This window comes from Mus caroli, unplaced genomic scaffold, assembly GCF_978045245.1.
Source record: "Mus caroli unplaced genomic scaffold, Mus_caroli_1 scaffold_3, whole genome shotgun sequence".
In the NCBI taxonomy this organism is placed as follows: domain Eukaryota; kingdom Metazoa; phylum Chordata; class Mammalia; order Rodentia; family Muridae; genus Mus; species Mus caroli.
In genome coordinates this window covers 71,410,877-71,430,562 of record NW_028227258.1, presented here as the reverse complement: position 1 = coordinate 71,430,562, position 19,686 = coordinate 71,410,877, and the positions used below count along the sequence as shown (strand labels likewise).

At 43.3% G+C, this 19,686-nt stretch overlaps 1 protein-coding gene across 5 annotated transcripts; it reads right to left on the bottom strand.

Annotated features, from left to right (window-relative positions):
• Positions 1-6,328: 6,328 nt before the first annotated feature.
• On the bottom strand, positions 6,329-18,582 carry Chtop (chromatin target of PRMT1). Of its 5 annotated transcripts, XM_085835698.1 has the most exons (7): positions 18,257-18,582; positions 16,622-16,703; positions 15,185-15,338; positions 14,464-14,547; positions 12,171-12,357; positions 11,186-11,323; positions 6,329-9,178 (listed from the first exon to the last, which is right to left on the bottom strand). In XM_085835698.1, exons 2-7 carry the CDS (start codon positions 16,684-16,686, stop codon positions 8,973-8,975), a joined length of 834 nt encoding a protein of 277 aa, XP_085691824.1. In that variant the 5' UTR covers positions 16,687-16,703; positions 18,257-18,582; the 3' UTR covers positions 6,329-8,972. The 5 variants fall into 5 exon arrangements, with proteins under 5 accessions (XP_085691824.1, XP_021012866.1, XP_021012867.1 ...); XM_021157207.3 differs by lacking the exon at positions 14,464-14,547 and having other exon boundaries at positions 18,257-18,580; XM_021157208.3 differs by lacking the exon at positions 14,464-14,547 and having other exon boundaries at positions 12,171-12,354; positions 18,257-18,580.
• Positions 18,583-19,686: the final 1,104 nt, after the last annotated feature.

Sequence of the window (19,686 nt, the reverse complement as noted above, 5' to 3'; positions counted from 1 at the left end):
TGGTGATCTGATAGGATGCATGGGACAATTTCAATATTTTTGTATATGTTGAGGCTTGTTTTGTGACCAATTATGTGGTCAATTTTGGAGAAGGTACCGTGAGGTGCTGAGAAGAAGGTATATCCTTTTGTTTTAGGATAAAATGTTCTGTAGATATCTTTTAGACCCATTTGTTTCATAACCTCTGTTAGTTTCACTGTGTCCCTGTTTAGTTTTTGCTTCCATGATCTGTCCATTGGTGAAAGTGGTGTGTTGAAGTCTCCCACTATTATTGTGTGAGGTGCAATGTGTGCTTTGAGCTTTACTAAAGTATCTTTAATGAATGTGGCTGCCCTTGTATTTGGAGCATAGATATTCAGAATTGATAGTTGCTCTTGGAGGATTTTACCTTTGATGAGAATGAAGTGCCCTTCCTTGTCTTTTTTGATGACTTTGGGTTGGAAGTCAATCTTATCAGATATTATAATGGCTACTCCAGCTTGTTTCTTCCTACCATTTGCTTGGAAAATTGTTTTCCAGCCTTTCATTCTGAGGTAGTGTCTATCTTTTTCTCTGAGATGAGTTTCCTGTAAGCAGCAAAATGTTGGGTCCTGTTTCTGTAGCCAGTCTGTTAGTCTATGTCTTTTTATTGGGGAGTTGAGTCCATTGATATTAAGAGATATTAGGGAGAAGTAATTGTTGCTTCCTTTTATTTTTGTTGTTAGAGTTGGTGTTCTGTTCTTGTGGCTGTCTTCTTTTAGGTTTGTTGAGGGATTACCTTCTTGCTTTTTCTAGGACGTGGTTTCCGTCCTTGTATTGGTTTTTTTCTGTTATTATCCTTTGAAGGGCTGGATTCGTGGAAAGATAATGTGTGAATTTGGTTTTGTCGTGGAATACTTTGGTTTCTCCATCTATGGTAATTGAGAGTTTGGCTGGGTATAGTAGCCTGGGCTGGAAATTGTGTTCTCTTAGTTTCTGTATAACATCTGTCCAGGCCCTTCTGGCTTTCATAGTCTCTGGTGAAAAATCCGGTGTAATTCTGATAGGCCTGCCTTTATATGTTACTTGACCTTTTTCCCTTACTGCTTTTAGTATTCTATCTTTATTTAGTGCATTTGTTGTTCTGATTATTATGTGTCGGAAGGAATTTCTTTTCTGGTCCAGTCTATTTGGAGTTCTGTAAGCTTCTTGTATGTTCATGGGCATCTTTTTCTTTAGGTTTGGGAAGTTTTCTTCTATAATTTTGTTGAAGATATTTGCTGGTCCTTTGAGTTGAAAATCTTCATTCTCATCTACTCCTATTATCTGTAGGTTTGGTCTTCTCATTTTGTCCTGGATTTCCTGGATGTTTTGAGTTAGGATCTTTTTGGATTTTGTATTTTCTTTGATTGTCGTGCCGATGTATGATTCTCTATGGAGTCTTCTGCACCTGAGATTCTCTCTTCCATCTCTTGTATTCTGTTGCTGATGCTTGCATCTATGGTTCCAGATTTCTTTCCTAGGGTTTCTATCTCCAGCGTTGCCTCAATTTGGGTTTTGTTCATTGTCTCTACTTCCCTTTTTAGGTCTTGGATGGTTTTATTCAATTCCATCACCTGTTTGGTCTGGTTTTCCTGCAATTCTTTAAGGGATTTTTGTGCTTCCTCTTTAATGTCTTCTACCTGTTTAGCAGTGTTCTCCTGAAATTCTTTAAGGGATTTTTGTGCTTCCTCTTTAATGTCTTCTACCTGTTTAGCAGTGTTCTCCTGTATTTCTTTAAGTGTGTTATTAAAGTCCTTCTTGATGTCTCTACCATCATCATGAGATATGCTTTTAGATCCGGGTCTAGCTTCTCCAGTGTGTTGGGGTGCCCTGGACTGGGCGAAGTGGGAGTGCTGGGTTCTGATGATGGTGAGTGGTCTTGGTTTCTGTTAGTAAGATTATTACGTTTACCTTTTGCCATCTGGTAATCTCTGGGGCTAGTTGTTATCGTTGTCACTGTTTAAAGATTGGAGCAGACGCTGTATTCCACTCACCAGAAGTCTTAAGATCCTGTGGCGGGTGTCGTGGGTAGCTGGCGAGTGTCAGCCGACCCTGCGCCCTAGCTACCCCGGTGCTGGTCAGACCGGAAGAGGCTTGTGGCCCTACTCAGGCCGGTTTTCTGCCTCCCCAACCAAAGCAGTCTCAGGTCCCGCGCGATTGGACTGGAGCAGAAGCTGTGTTCCACTCACCAGAAGTCTCAAGATCCTGTGGCGGGTGTCGTGGGTAGCTGGCGGTTGTCAGCCGACCCCGTGCCCCAACCACTCCGGTGCTGGTCAGACAGGAAGAGGCCTGTGGCCCCACTCAGGCCGGCTTTCTCCTTCCCTCCAGTAAGTACTCTTAATCACTGAACCATCTCTTCAGCTTTTTCTCACTCAGGAATATTCTTAATGGCATCAAATATGCACAAAATTGTATATGCTTTAAAGATAAATGGATTTAAGAGTGAAATCCAGATATAGACTAGGACAGGGATGGCCCTTAAGGATTTTGTTTTTTGTTTTGTTTTTTAAAATTAGGTATTTTCTTCATTTACATTTCAAATGCTATCCCAAAAGTCCCCCATACCTCCTCCCCACCCAATCCACCCACTCCCACTTCTTGGCCCTGGCATTCCCCTGTACTGAGGCATATGAAATTTGCAAGACCAAGGGGCCTCTCTTCCCAATGATGGCCAACTAGGCCATCTTCTGATACATATGCAGCTAGAGACACGAGCTGCGGGGTACTGGTTAGTTCATATTGCTGTTCCACCTATAGGGTTGCAGACCCTTTTAGCTCCTTGGGTGCTTTCTCTAGCTCCTCAACTGGGGGCCCTGTGATCCATCCAATAGCTGACTGTGAGCATCCACTTCTGTGTTTGCCAGGCACTGGCATAGCCTCACAAGAGACAGCTATATAAGGTTCCTTTAAGCAAAGTCTTGCTGGCTTATGCAATGGTGTCAGCGTTTGGAGGCTGATTATGGGATGGAAGGATGTTTTTGCTACACAAAATAACCCAGCTCCAAAGAACAAATACATGGTTTCATTTTTATGAATGGCCAAATTCATGGAGATAAAAATGCAGGACAGGGTTGAAGTTGTGGCTCTGTGTGAGGACACTTGCACAGCATGCCTGAGGCTCCAGGTTACCTGATTCTCAGCACTGGCAAACATCAAAAGCAGGACTGGATTGGGAGGAGTGGAGAATACAGTTGCATAGTGGGTAAGAGTCCCGGCTTGGGAAGGTACATGATCATGCATTTGCTGCTACTGAACTGTACACCTAGATACAAAGAGGTAAACTGTCTTATGCACATATATTATATCCTGTTTTTGAGGCAGGGTCTGTGAAGCCTGGGCTGGCCTGGAGCTCAAGAGAGATGAAGCACACAGAGGGAAAGCAGATATTCAGAGCAGCCACAGCCACTGGAGATTCAAAGTCCTATTGGATCACCAGTCTGAGGTCCAGATATTGTTGAAAAGGGCATTGATCAAGCTCACTGAATAGCAGAGAAATCGCTGCGATCCTGTTTGTGGACTGTGCTAGAGTTCTCGCTAAAGCAGTTTATGGCAGGTGGCCCACTCAGTATGCTGCTATAAAACAGCTTGGACACTGGATGACACTGCCAGTCCTGCATCCCAGAACCTTAAACATGGAGAAGCCACCAGAGCCAGAAAGCAGCACTGTCTCCTGAAAGTTTCTCCAGCCTTTTCTGTCAGATGGCAAAGGAAACATTTCAAGAGCCCCAGCTCCATTTTTAGACAAGGTTTCATTGTGCGCCCCTGGCTGTCCTGGAACTTTCTTTGTAGACCTAGTGGGCCTTGACCTCATAGTGGTGCACTTGAGGCCTGCAGGTAACATCTGGACTATTTAGTTTTCTTAGAGAGAACTGTTATCAAAATGTTTAAAAAATATGAAAAGGGGCAGGGCATGGTGGCTCACACCTTTAATCCCTGGCAGAGGCAGGTGGATCTCCGTGATTAGATCAAGGCTAACCTGGTCTACAGAGGGAGTCCCAGGACAGCAAGGGTACAGAAACAACACCAATACCACCACCACAAAACAAACAAACAAACAAACAAAACCAACCCAAAAAGGGTAGAGAGTCTAAAGTCAAGACAGGGGAAGGAAGAGGGCACAGTTAGTAGGGAGTTGTACAAGGAAATGCTGGATCATATCCTGACAACCACCTGTGGTCCTCTGTGAATTCTCTCTTCCGTGGGGCTCTCTTTGATTTTTCTTTTCCCCATGAGGGTCCAACATGGGGCATATGTGGTTTACCAGCCTTTTCACTTCTGAATACTTCATGGTGCTTGTAGACAGTGAGCTGGAGCAAGGTGTTCAATACTAGTACAGTAACATCTATATTCAGATTGGATATCTGATGTATTATTCAGTGATGATCTGATCGTACCAGTGTAGCTGCTAAGCATTCACAAAGCTTAAGTAGAGTGCTCATAGGTACTGCTCATTGACTGTCACAATGCCAGCACTTTTTGACAGTCTTAAATGTTAAGAGGGGCAGGAGCCAGGGTGACTTTGATTTCATAGCCTCCAATTTGGACCTCGGTTCTTCAATGTCACATTTCCTTTCCTTCCTGACTTTAACTTAAGAATCAATCCCCTGTTATCAAGACCTATCCAAGCAAGGAAGCCTTCAGCCTGGACATTTCCCTACTCCTTCCAATGTCCCTACACGGAAAATCTTTCCTTTTGCTTCCCAAATTCAATATACTGCCTCTCCATAGCAGGGGTGACTGCTTCAGTTAGGCCTGGAGATGTTGCCCACCATGACAGTGAATAAGTTGTGGTCTTTGCTGCTTTTGTAATAGGTCAACTGGCACACACAAACCCTTGAAAGCAGGTTGGTGCAGTCTACCCTGCTGACCCAGCTGTCCTTAATGGTCAACCCTCCCTTCAGCCTAGATTTCTAACCAGTTAGATTGGTGCTGTTGGATTCCAGTGCTTCCAAGCTTTTGTGTATCTCCTGGAGGCTCTAGCCCTGCCTTACTTTTGGCTCCCTCTTGGACTTCACCTCCCCCAAACAGTAGTTAGGTTGACTTGCCTTCTGTCTTGGCTGCCTTAAGGTAGATGCGTAAGGAAGCTTTGCAGAACACTTATGTTGGTTCAGGTAACACCAAGTGCCTCTGCCTGGAAGCCATCTGCACCCTGTACTCCTCCTGGGTGAGACAATGCACACTTGTGGAAGGTGCACAAGAATGGTATCTAGCATAACCCAAGCTAGGGCATTGGCATCAGACACCTCTGTTCTCTTGTCAAGTCAAAAGGACAAGGATGGGGATCTTCTGGGAGGTACTTTAAAGTATCCCACATTTCTGTAGAGGGAAAGGAGTTGTAGGGTAAGTGTTGGAAAAGGTTAAGCACAGCTAGTGATGTAGCTTGTAGCTCTAGTTGCTTATAGACAAGGAGCAGCCATCTGTTTGGGTGAAATCTCAGGTGGTTCCAGGATTCCTGCTTATCACAAAAGGATGAGCAGAGTTCCTAACAATAGCAACATTAGTTATGAAGTAGCAACAAGACAATTTTATGGCTGGGGCTGGGGTTTGACCACAACACTAATTGTAGTACAGGGTCACAGCATTAGGAAAGTTGAGAACCACTGCTTTAGAGATGTGCTGGTCAATCAGGAGACTGCACAGCATTTTGAGAGAACTCTTTCTCATCACACTTCAGAAAGCTTTTTTTGAATCTCCTTCATGGATATTTGTCTTGAGCAGATAATCATGGTTAAAAATGTGGCAAACTTAAATGAAATAAATCCCTTAAAAAGACATCTACAGTATACTCCTACACATATAATAAATAATTCTGTATAGGAGTACACTGTAGCTGTCTTCAGACACAGCAGAAGAGAGTACTGGATCCCATTACAGATGGTTGTGAGTCACCTTGTGGTTGCTGTGAATTGAACTCAGGACCATTGGAAGAGCAGCAGTCAGTGCTGCTGAGCCATCTCTCCATTCTCCAAAATAAATAAATCTTAAACAAAACAAAAAAGGCAACAAACCTATTATGTTCTGGGGCCTGCTGGGCGATAGCTGCCTTTGGCCTGCTTTACACCGCCTCTCAGTCCTTATCTTGCCCTGAGCTATGTGGCCAGCCAGGATCACCAGCATGCTTGCTTGGCTCACTAGTCACGGTGTGAAAGGAGACTGGAGCCCACTCAAGACTGGGAACCTCCAGCTCTGCCATCTTTAGTGAGCAGAGAGCAGCCAGGTGGCAACAGGCTCACACTCCATTAGCATACCAAGCAAAAGAATTGTAGAAACAAGATGGGCATGGTAGCACAAGCCTGAAATCCCAACATTCAGGAGGGCAAGGCAGGACTCAAGTTTGTGGTCAGCTTAGCTTTATCAGTCTTAAAATACAAAACAGGAGGCAGAATGTTATACATCTGGATGTGGACTCCTAGTTAACACAGTAGTTCAGAGAGTAGTAGTCTCATGAAGATGATACCTACACGTGAGGTTATTTCGGGAAATGAAAATGAGGCTGGAGCACAACTTGAGGCTGAAGCTGGGGAAGGCGAGAGGAGGTACAGAGGCCAGATTAGGTCCTCTCCAGGTTCCAGGCATTTAGGAACCTTGCCTCCTTAGGCCTACCTTAAACTTCAAGAGCCACTCTGAATGCTGCGTGGTTGCTGGGAAAACAGCATTAGTACTAAAAGCCCCAAGACACATAGGGTAGAAGGTGTCTTGGGGCTCTTACCATAGTGACTGGGTAGCTAGGGCTTTGTCTCTGTAGTCCTATCTCCCACCAGGACTGTGAAAATCATCCATGTGCTTCTCAAAAAAAAAATAAAATAAAATAAAAAGTGAGTGGGGGAGGGGAGCTGCTTTAGCAGTTAAGTGTGGCTAACACCCATCTGCAACTCCACTTTTGGGAGATTTAGTAGCTTTCTCTGACCAGAGGGCAGAGGCATACATGGTGACAAACATATGCAGATGAAACACTTCTACACATAAATCTCTCTCCTCTCACACACATACAAACTCCACTAAACATAATTTCTCTGTCTATATGGTACCCACATATTTACTGCCTTTGCTTGTAATTTGACATGTAACCCAGGCTAGCCTCAGATTTGTATGCAATCTCCACAGTGCTGGGATTACCAACAATTTTTGCCCTTGTCCTGACTCTTCTCACCTATCTTTAAACTTTCCTGAGCTTCAGCTCTAGCTGGTCAAATCTTTTCTGTTCTCCGAAGGCACTTCTGTGACACCATAAGACCCAGGCTGGTTCTGGAAGGCAAGTCCTCAAAAGACGGCAACCAAGTAGGTTTCAAAGGCTGATCAGGAGTCAGGTTTGCTCTCTGGTCCACCTGAGGCATTACCAGGAAATGAGGACAGCAAAGGTGGAAACCCTGAGAACTATACAGAGTAGGTGGATCTGAAGCTCACAGGCTTATGGCTGGTAGGGGAATTGAACTTTTTTACAAAGTACGAATGACTTGTAGAAGTAGAAGTAGAAAGAGGGTCTAGACTAGAGTCATCACTTTCTTTTGCTGAGATCTACCCTTAAGCACCAGCTTCCTATACTCCAGAGTCCATCTTCCTTGAGTCCCAGAGATTCCCCACTTCAATCAAGTAAGGATTCAAAGTCAGGTGATCTTGTTCAGTATTTTCTTCCTGGCTCTTAATGCACAGCACAGTAAGAGGCCTGTGATCTTTTCTCCTAAACAACCATGGTCCAGTCTACTAGTACTTTCTAGGCAGGTAATTCTTCCTAAGGGCTTAAAGGAGAACACAAGTTTTTTTCTACCACAAAGCAACATTTCCTCTACCCTAATATCTTGAGACAGGGCTGGTGTAGCCCTGGCTAAACTGTAACTAATTCTGAGATCAAGCTGGCTTGGAACCCACCTGTCTCTGCTTCCCAAGTGGCAGATGGTTTGTACCACCCTCTTACCTGGCTCCACCTCAGGAATTTTCAACTATACAAGGGACATATTAACACACCACAAAAATGGTTATATAGCATTTAAGACCCCCCCCCAAATAAACAGAAAGCCTGGGTTAAATTTTGAGAGAACAATTCGTTATAATGAATCAGAAATACAAGATTCCACTGAAACTGAACAGCTGACAAAATATGGTTGAACTTAAACCTTCAAGAGGGTCAAATAAAGCCAGTTAAGTGGATTAGACCAAGAAGATGAATGCAGGTAACTGCACTTCAGCACGAGCAGCACATGAGCCCTTCTCAGCAGTCAGTTTGTTACCAGTTTCCCACTCTTGTCTCTTCTGCCACATGTGCTACACCAACAGCTGCTTCTTCTTTATGAGAGGGGCAGAAGCCTCTTGGGCATGACAGAAAGCCGAAAGAACTTATAAATCTTTTCTTAGGGTGGAAATTCCAACTTAGCTTGTCAGCTACCATCTATGTGGTTTCAATGTAGGCAACATCAACTTTGACCAAATCAAAGTTGGTACCATGTGTTACCCATTCTGTGGCCCAGTAGCAACACCAACATTTCCAATTTACTACCTTCACTATCAACATAGCAAACACACCTTTAGCTCCAGCTATTAACAAGAAGCTTTTAAAGAAAGATGTAGAACTCTATCCCAAAGACCACCCAATAGTGAAAACTCTGGCTCCTTCTAGGATCATAAAAATCAACAGAGGAAATATTTAAAAATGTCAAGAGTATATGACAGGCAGAGGCTAGAAAACTGTTCTACTCACAAGGCCAATGCATTCCTGTTCAAACAGATGTCTGGGTGACTGGATAAACAACAAAATAAACTCAACCAAATTTAAAGGAAAATAGGGTTTCATATAACACAGTATCAAAAAGTAGACGGAACAGACTAAATGCACCAACTGGTGGCAGGTAAGTCCACAGCCTATTGTGACAGGTCCTTCCAGCATCAATCAGATTTCTTCTCACGTTTTCTCAAGGTTGTTTTATAGATGTGGTGACTTTAACAAGAGTCTAACAGGCAGGCGGGCAGGCAGGCAGGCTTCAATCATTGGTTTCAGGATCTGTCTGTGCCATGTAGGCATCCAATTCAGCATCCAGGTGTCCTTTAGTTTTCGACATGTATGCATCCAATTGGTTGTCCAGCTGCTCCTTGGTCAATACAGGGCGAGTGAGGGCACCTCTCCCCCGGCCACGACCTCGGCCTCTACCTCCAAAGCCCCCTCTTCCCCGACCTATCATACCCCGACCTGGCCAAACGAGAGAAAGAGAGAGAAGAAAAAGACAGTTACACATTAGTTTGATGGGTCCTAGAAAAAAATGCCCCTTTATAGTTGTGGGGCCTAGCTGAGACAAGCTCAAAGACAGGGCAAAGAGGAGAGATCTGAAAAAACAAGAAACACACTGGGTAGAAAGCAGCACATGAAAAGCACACACAGTGAGTCCTCTTTAAGTATTCATCTCTAAATGCTACTATAAGAAAAAAAATCCTGCCCCCTCCCACTTTGAGACAGGGTCATACCATGCAGACCAGCTAGCCTTAGACTTGCACTCCTGGGCTGGAGTATAGCTCAGTTGGTAGGGTGCTTGTCTAGTATGCACGAAGCTCTGGGTTCAATCCTTAGCCCCACAAATGCATACCTGTAATCCTAGTATCTGGGAGGCAAAAACAGAAGGATCAGAAGTTCAAGGCCAGTCAGGGCTACAGGAGACCCAGTCTCAAAAACAAAACAAGACCCTCCCAGTTGCTGGGATTACAAGTGTATAATATTAGCTGAAAAATATTAAACAACATTAACCTCCCCCAAGACCAAAGAATTATCTAAAGTTTGGGACTTACTGTAAATTCATAATTTAAAACATATTACATATAGTTAGGAGGCAGTAAAAGGGCACCCCCTCCAAAAAAAATTCAAGGGTATTCATATTAAGCTTTAACTGAGACCTTTCTGGATTGTTATCACATTTGCTTTATAAGTTTATTAAGTTTAATGAAGTGATCCCATGTATCCAAAGATTGAAAAAACTTAGCTACTTCTCTGACTGGTTACCTTAAGACAACTATTATCTGAGAAGTAATTTCAATTCACTAATCAAATACTTAACTTTCTCAAAATTAACTTTATTTAGTTTTTTTCTAACCTGTGAAGTCTCTCTCAGAAACGATGTCAATACAATCTGGAAGCCTTATCCTGAAACTCAACCTTGTACTTCATTCAATAAGTCAAGTGACATAATAGCAGGGAAAATAAACTTTTGTTATCAAATATCATTTCCTAAGTTATTCTTCAGCACCTTCAAGACTGTGGATTATGAATACCTGCTCCACATTTTAGAAAGAACCAAAACAAATATCCACAGTGCTTACTAGATATGATGCTTCATGCTATCAACATGTATTGGGAGTTTCTTACTCAGTTATAAGCCAGAAAGCTCCCATGAAATTAGGTACTAACACCACCATCATTAAACTCTTTTCTAATCTGGTCCATGAGGTCACAGGACAAGAATCAAGGCATCAAAAGTAAGATTACTAACAGCTAGCTGACTAACTGGTTGTAACACATCTTACTTTCAACCTTGATCAGGAAAACTGTCTTTGGTTCCTCAAACACAAATGCTATGTTAAATTTACGTGATTTTAAAGCCAACAACAGGTGCCAGGTCTCATCCCACCACCTAATAGTGCTGCTGGACTGAATCTAGTCTCATGCATGCTAAGCATGTGCTGTACCACTGAGCTACATCCTCTGCTTCTGACCATTCTCCTTTATCTTTGCCTCATTTTCCTTTATCTCCCTCTTATTTTTGTTTCTTTGGTGTGGGACTGAACCCAGGATCTCACAAATGCTAGGTAAGAGCTGTATACTGTACTTCTTTCCATTCCACTTCTCTTATTAGTTAAACTGGCTTTGGGCTATGGGATGGGTGTGTAATGGTGGTGATGGTGGTGGCAACAGGCAGATACAGAAAAAGGGGACAATTCCAAACTAATCACTGCATCATTTTAATACAACAACTTAAATTTCTAAGAGTCTGTAGAAGAATGCCTGAAATGTGGCTCTAGAAAATGTACCTGTTAATCCTAACAGAGCTTTCCTTACCACTGCGTGAATTTAGAAAATAAGCCAGTTTCAAAAAACAAACAAGACAAACAAACAAGCCTGCCTATGACTTGAAGCTGTGCAGAGTTGGCTCTGAGTTTTGAAGGGAGGAAAGTAAGGGGAGCTAGTCTCTGAAGTTGGTAGCTGACTAACCTCTACCACCGATTCCGCCACGACCCATAGCTCCACGCCCTAGGCCCCCTCTCCCAGGACCTCCACGACCTCGAACACCACCTCTTCTTAAGCCCATTCGGGGAGCTACGGCTCGTCCACCTCGGAGCAGGTTTTGACCTTGGAGAGGAGGCATACAATGTATATGCAGGTAAATCCAAGAGAAACAATGTAGATTGTAACCAAAGGAAGGCGGTGAGGGTTAAATAAGAATAATTAGTTAATTTTTAGTCTAGGTGGGACAAACTGCACAGTGCGTGTGTGAACAGGTTAAACAGCTCTTTATTCAATTTAGTAATTCTGACAAGCTATCTTTGGAAAAAGCTGGGACTTAAGTAAGTTCATATGTTTAGTAAATTAACAATCAGATGCCTAGCATTATGGTAGATTTGAAAATAAATGCTATGATTCTTGCTTTCAATACATTTTTTAAGGGGGCAAGAATTTTATAAAGGGAACAGTGTCCCTCCCAAGGGTATGATACAGATACGTAGACACTATGGATCAAACTGTCCCCTCTCTTTCCCCTGTCAGATTAATAGTTTTTCACTTCAAGAAGACAAGACAGTTAGTCATGACACAGGCCAAAAGACTCATATTTTCTCTCTTGGTATTGAGGATATTCAACCCAGGGCCTCGCACATGCTAACCATACATTTCTTAGACGTATTTCTAGAACTTGAATATGCTTTCATTCAAGCAGCAGCAGGTGTTTTAAAATGGAATGGAGATGACATGAATTACCTGTTGTTATGCAGGTCATAGCCTCTCACCATTGCACATCATTAGAAAAGAAATGATATTGGTAAAACACATGCAGCAGTACTAAAAATATGATTTCGAAGTTATTAATTATATTAATACAAATTCAGGATTAAAAATGCTAAACAAATGTGTTGGTAAGCAGTCCAAGAAAAAGGGGAGGGGGATAGAGCCCAACCATTATCAGCTACACAGACACACTGACCTCGGAGTGACATCCCACCCCTAAGCAGGGTTCTGGTAGCACGTCCCCCACGTAGTCCTCCTCGGGGCAAGCCTCTCTGGATTATGGGTAAGCCTCTTCCTCCAATTGCTCCCCTGGCCAGGGCACCTATGGGTCGGCCTAACCGTGCCTGGATATTACTCTTACCCAGGCGCTGCTTTAAGCTCTTCTGAAAGAAAAGGTGTTAAGAGGATTGAGATCAACAGAGCAATTCCATGGGATTTGGCAATTTAAAGTACAGGACAAAAAGAGGCAAGTCAGACACTCAGGGTGGAAGGTATAAACCTGTTGTGGGTAACTTAAGGATCCCAAATCAAAGACTTTTCCTCAGAACAGGATAAAAGCAGAATCCTGACCCAGAATAAAGGCTCTAAGAAGCTTTAATATGGTCTACAACAGTGGAGCCAGCACAGATAACCTTACTAATTTGGCTATTCAAATAATACAGCAGTAGCTGCTTCTGAGCCACGGGTTAACAATGATGTGACTTTATCCATATCTGCCTATGGACTACACTGTTTGCAAAGGCTTACTCACACACCATAGGAAGTGCATCACATTCTGGGTAAACTTAAATTACAAGTTCACTTGAATTCTTGAGACTCAAAGGACAAGATTGACTTCTCAGCTAAAGAGGCCAGTGTGTTGAGGTTTTCCTTTGAGTATCTATCTCCAGACGGTCCTTTTTTTAAACCTTAAGACGCAAATAAACACAAAAATGTCAACATTCCTTTCCTTACACTTTTTAAAAATTCTGTAAATTCCACATCTCCCCTTGCCAACAGTTTCCTTAAGCCAGTACAATGGTCTTCTTAAACATACAATTCAATTTTATCTTCATAGAAAGCCAGCCAAATTCATGTTAAAATGAAAGCAAACTGTTAACCACAAAGGGCCACCACACAAAGAACAAAGACATACTAAAGGTAACAATTTTCAAGTTTCTCCAAAAGATCCTGAAGATGACATTTCAGAGAATTAGATTTCTTCAGAAGAGAAGGAGACAAGACAGTCTCAAATATAATCAAGGCCCCAGTAATTCTGTTCTTGCACACAATCAACTTCCATCACATTCTAATGGCACATACATCTGTGCATATATATTTTCCTTCAATTAAGAGCTCTGAAATGGATGTTGTGGCATTATCAATTTTCCAGCACAAAACTTTAAACTGCTTCCAATTTGAGGAGAAAGGATCTTAACATTAGACATCTAATACAGGTAGGTACAACCAACCCTAAAGGCCTGTTTTGTTACTCCCACAATTAGCACAATAATTATTTTTTTGTGGTGCTGGGAGTGAAACTCATGCCCATGGTAGATAAATACTTTACCACTGAACTGTGCCTCCAGACCCCAGCACACAATTATGAAGTCAAACTGCATTCTCATGCTCAGTTACTGACTCTACTCAGTTTCCTGAGTCCTTTGCTCTAGGGAAGAACTGTACAGTAGAGTTCATCTTCATCCTTAGTTGCTACCCACCCTGGGCACTTACACATACTGACAGTATGACTCAGTTTTTACTCTAGAGCTGTGTTGTACAACAATGTAGCCACTAATTATATATGGCAACTTAAAAAAAAAAGTAGTTTTTGGTTCTGGTATGGTAGCTCCGACCTTTTCTCCCAGTACCCTGGAGACAAAAGCAGGTTTATTTCTGAGTTTGAAGACACTTTGGTCTGCATATAGAGTTCTAGGCCAATTGTAGTTACATAAGTCTCAAAACCACACTAAACAAAAATAACAAAAAACTAAACAAAATTTGTGTTGGCCTTGAGCTCATAATGCCCCTATTTGCTGAGATTACAACTGTATGTCCTTTGTTTGGCCTTAACATAAGGGAAAACCTAACAAAAAAAACAAAATTCAAAACAAAATTTAGATCCTCAACTGTACTAGCCACACGTGGAAGCCCTTCTGATAGGACAAATGACTACTGAAAAAAATTGAGAGCATTCCACCAAACAGAAGCTGGTGGATATCACTGGTCTACAAGTCAGCCTACTGAAAGGGCCTCTGTCACAGTGTAACTGGAGACTTTATGACTCTTATTTATTCTTGGAAAATGTGGGCCTACGGCTTGTTGTTCTCCTGAGTCAGGAAAAAACCAAACCAAACCAAACCCTTAACTACTTCAAGGCTAAAAGGGAAAAAAAGCAGAAAGCCTTGCTTATTTTCGGTCAGTGAGCCCAACAGTCTGGCGTAGGGGGTGGGTGTTATAAGTGCTGACTCTATGCACAGCCATGCAGTGCTACCAGTTAAAATCCTTACAGTTGCATGGCACCGCCCTCTGGACACCCAGCCACAGCTTGGACATATCCTTCCACAGCCACTTTCCGGACTTGCATATAAAGTCTACAAATGATAAAGAGCAGGTTTTATTTCAGGCCTGATCAGGATTACTTCTTATTTTGGAAATGTGAAAGAGAACTGACACCTGATTAGCCTATATGCTTGTTCTACTATGCTAATGAACCTAGCTGCTGTTTTTATAGTACTGAAAACCTCAGACTAAGGCCAATTAGAATCTTATTCAGAAGAAAGAATAAGATTAAACTATTTTGTAAATTATTTGTACACACAGCAAAGCTAACTACAACAGAACTCCTTTCTTGTTTTTTGGTTAAGTGTTAAGAAGTGAACCTGGGACCTTGTGCTTGCTAGGCAAGTGCTCTACCATTGAACAACACTGTTAGACCAAACAAAAGAGATAAAAAGATGAAAATAAATGAATGAATAAATAAATGAAATTATTCTTAAGAGCAAGAGCCAGAAAATACTAATCAATTAATCTTCATTGATAACGCAGGCTACAGAGGTGTCAAACTCCCTAAAAGAGAAAGTTATTAAGTTATTTAGTTGGTACCTGTCCAAACTGAAATTCTTTGAACATCAGTTTCAGCTTTTGCCCTGAGCCATCTTGTACTCATCCATTATACCCTGACAGCCTTGGTGGGCTGCCTGACGCAGATGGCAGGACTCATTCTCTCACCTGCTTAAGTTTTAATGCTGCCTGGACAGAGGGTCTATTCTCCATCTGCTGGGCCAGTCTTCTGTTTCTGGCACTGGCTAGCTGCTGCTGCTGCTGCATCGAAGCCCGAATATTCACTGGCATCGGCTGTTTGTTCTTCAGCATATTAGTAAAGCTTCAAGGTCGAACAAAACGGGTGTTTAAATAAAGCTTTATTATAAAACACTTATTGGCATTCTCATGGCTTGCTAGACCAGGAGCTCCAGATCCCACGAACTTTAAAGTGGCACATTTGGATCAAGGCTGATGTGGGTTAAAGACTCCTCTGTTTCCACAAACTTGCAAGAACCAGAAACTCAGAAATGCAGCCAAGGGCAGCACAATTAGAAGCGATAACAAGGGCTCAGGTAACAGCTCTTAAGAGAAGTGGAAAGTATGAAATACACGCAGTAAGCAAATATGATGACAAGAAACAGAGATGCAGTTACAAAGACAAACAGAAATGCCTACACCTTTGGAGAGTGAAAGTTCATTCAAAGGACAGACAGGAGGAAGGATCAGAGCGCCTTCAAAGTCCACTGAAATAACAGACTCATGAGTTATGGGAGTTTATTACATTCTAACATGTTACTCAGTAACACATGAATACAGGAAATTAATGTATCACATCTTAAAAGATGAACAGAGAAGCACATGTGCTTTTGAAGCAAACACAGGCACTAAATTAAATGCCTTGGGAGTTCTAGCAACAACATAATAAAATGGTGAAAGACACCAAATAAATGAAATTCTCAGAAACAAAAACTGCCTTTAAATACAAATAACCACTCTTTCTGACTCAGGACTTCTGAGAAAGTTAAATTAGTTAAGTCGCTTACGAGCCTAAGAGGACATTATTCTATCATTCCTGTTATGGTTAAGTTTAATGGAAGTAAACACACAGCTGATGAAAGATTTCAAAACAAAACAAACTAAAAAGCAGAATGGGAAGAAAGTGAAATGAAGCAAAGCAAGTGCCTCTTACAAGGCCCAAGAACGCCATTCAGGGGCCTTTGGACATAGTCTCGGCTTGCTACCTGCCTCTTACAGGCCAGGCACAACACTGCTGGCCTTGGACTAGGCAGCAAGCCTCTGGCAGCCAGGATATACCATACCATCATGCTGCACCACCCCTGTATCAATGTTAGAAAAAAAAATTGAAGGGAGGGTGTGAGGAGTCTTTTAAAAAATATATCCCACCAGGTAAGTATTTCAGATAGCTTAATATAAAAATCTACTGATAAGGGGTTTTGAAACAACTGCCCAATTTGTTTTGTACCACATTAGATGCAATTAAGAACAGAGGTCTGTAGCCTTCTGTCATTTAGCTTACAACTGGCTTTTTTTGTATTGGACCCCAGGGCCAATTTACGTAATGTTTTCTTAGGAAGGAGCTGAAGTTGCTGTTGGCAGCCTCACCGCTCATTTAGAGACATCTTGGTGGTGCTTTTTAGCACAACTTTCGGCGCTGACTGTGCAGCCATCTTCAAATCCCGAGAATCTACAAAGGACAATATGCATGAGTCAATCAAAATAATGAAGTTTGCATTTTCACAAGCAAGGCATAAACCTATTAAAGGCCTGTATTTCTAACTGCTGAAGATGGTATCAGGAGAACTTAAGTTTGCCAGGTGGTGGTGGTGCACTTTTAGTAACAGCATTCCTGAAGCAGAGGTAGGTGGCTCCCTTTGAGTTCGAGGCTAGTCAGGTCTACATAGCAAATTCCAGGGCAGCCACGGCTACCTAAGAGAAACCCTGTGGGGTGGGGGCTTACGTTTATACAATTATTATAAAAATTTCAAAGCTCCAGGATGGAGAACATCTGCCAAAGTCTCCAAATGGCAGAATGAGATGTAGCCAAAGCCTAGGAGTTTGGCTTTCAATAGTTCTTCTCAGCCTGGACTGTATGTGACTTAGCTGAGGAATGTTTGAAAAAAAAAAAGAAAAGAAAAAGTCCCTCCCAAACCAAACTAAATTCTTGATGCCTGGATCCAGACCAATTAAAGTACAATCTAGCCATGAGGATGGGGTACAGCAACTGGGATTGGGGGTACTACCCAGGTACATCTTTCATGTCTATAGAAAGCTGAGGGTCATGGATCTAGAGAAATGGAGGAGCTGGGAATATAGCTCCTCAGTAGAGTGCTTGTTTAGCACTGATGAAGCCCTGGGAAGTTCAATTCCCAGCAGCAACAGGGGAGTGGTGCACCAGTCTGAGGCTGTAAGGGGTTACATTGTCACACTGTGAGGCCTGGACTCTCATACACCCAAAATAAAAAGAAAAGCCTAGTTTCAAAATCGATTCTCAACTCCAAATGCAGGTGGAGCTCTAGTTAGACATGGCAGGGGAAAGACAGAAGAGGTTTTTCTAAATGGGTATTCAACCTGAGAGCTCTGTTAAGAGCACGCCACAATATTTTAACTGTAGTGGCACATACTGGGGAGGGGCTGAGGCAAGGGGGTCACAAGCTCAAGGCGAGCCGGGGTGATTTGATAGACCCTGTTTCAAACTAAGATTATTATTATTATTATTATTATTATTTTAAAGCTGGGGATGTTAACTCGGGGAGCTAGTCTAGCCAAAGCACGATTTTGGGTTCAACTTCGGTGCCGAAAAAAAAAAAAAAAAGAACCAGAACCAAAATCGAACACCCAGAGCCGCCGCTAATTCCTGTACTCCACATTTGACCTCCACCTCGAAGCCTCTCAGGACTCCGACTTTGATCAGGCGACTATTTCCGTGGTTATCCCCAGCAAACGCTATTCTGGGGCGAGGCTTTGGCTCCGATGGAGGACGCTTATCTAGGTAAGCAAGACACTGGATTTGAGGCCAAACCACTACGACCAGCACCAGCACCACACACACCAACCACAGGCAGCACCCGCACGGCTAGCGGCCCAGCTCGCTGGCCCCGGTTCCGGCTTAGCCTCCGCCTCCAGGCTCCGCCCCCTCCCCGGCCTCTGCGCACCTCAGCCCGGTCCACACCTGCCACCCACGCCGCCGGGCCCCGCGCCCCTCGGCGCTCCACCTCTGCCCTCTCCACAGAAACTCACCGAAGGAGATGGACGCCAGCGCTCCTCCCGGGGTTGCCACCACGGCTGCGGCGGGCGGCCCGGAGGCCGGCCGGACCTGAGCTGACGGCGGGCCGCTCGGGTTAACTAGCTGGGCGGTTGGCTTAGATGCTTAAACGGTAGGATGCGAGGCTTCCTCGTTGTGGGTTGAGTATCTAGCTGACCGGTCCTCCCGCTCGTCAAGCCTGCCCTTCCCTGCCTTTCGTCTAGGCCCTCACAGCCGGCGCCGCCAACTCCCGCTTGGTGTCCAAAACAAAATGGCCGCCGGGCCCACCAGTGCAGCGTGACCGGCTAAAATGGCGCCGACGGGCTTGCGTCAGTGCGCGCGCAACTAGGGGCGTGGCAACATGGTCCTTTGGCCTAGCGCAAGAATCGCAGCGAATCCCCACGGACTTTGGCAAAGATCCCTTAAGTTACGTGTAGTGCTCCGCCCTTGGGGGCGTGGCCAGTGACCGTAATCGCTAAGTACCTCTAGACTACCTTCTGGACAGGTTTATGCCCCACTTTGGTGGGGTTTTTGATTTGCAAATAGCATTTTAGATTGGCAACAGTGTTTGTATTCTTTTATTTCCCATTCCCAAGCTAAAGACAACTGTAAAAAGTCTTTATTAGGACCTTGAGACCTGGCTAATTTGCTCAGCCCCTCTTCTCAAACCTATTTGTAGAGTTTTTTGTTTCTTTTTGAGGCAGGCTTTCTTTGTGTAGGCCAGACTGGCTTCAAACTCACAAAGATCCACCTCCTGACCCCCCTAGCCCCGCCTCTCCCAGTACTGGGATTGAAGACCCACACTGGACTCTTCTACATCCTTTTATAGGGACTGCCACTAGAAGATGTGGCTAGTTTTACGGTGGGTCTTTTCACCTCAAGTAATCCAATAAAGCAAATCTGTATCCCCACTAATGTATCCTAGTTCTTACATAATGTCTAGCAATGATGAGGCATCAATAAACACTGAATGAAGCTTGGGAAAAAGTTCTTCTAGTAGTTTTTTGGTTTTGTTTTCTGGTTTTGTCTTTTTGGTTGTTGTTGTTTTGTTGTTTTTTTTTGTTTTCCGAGACAGGGTTTCTCTGTGTAGCCTTGGCTGTCCTGGAACTCACTCTGTAGACCAGGCTAGCCTTGAACTCAGAAATCTGACTGCCTCTGCCTCCCCAGTGCTGGGATTAAAGGCATGTGCCACCACTGCCTTCTGGTAGTTTTTTTGAGACAGGGTCTCTATAATGTAGTTCTGGCTGCTCTAGAATTCTCTATACAGACCAGGCTGGCCTTGAACTCACAGAGATCCTCCTGCCTTTTAAGTCCCAGGTGTTGAGATTACGTAACTATGATATGTGCCACCATTTCTAGCTTTCTTCAGATTTTTTGATGGCTTGTTTATTTCTGTTTCTGACTATGTAGTATGGGCTGGCTTGGA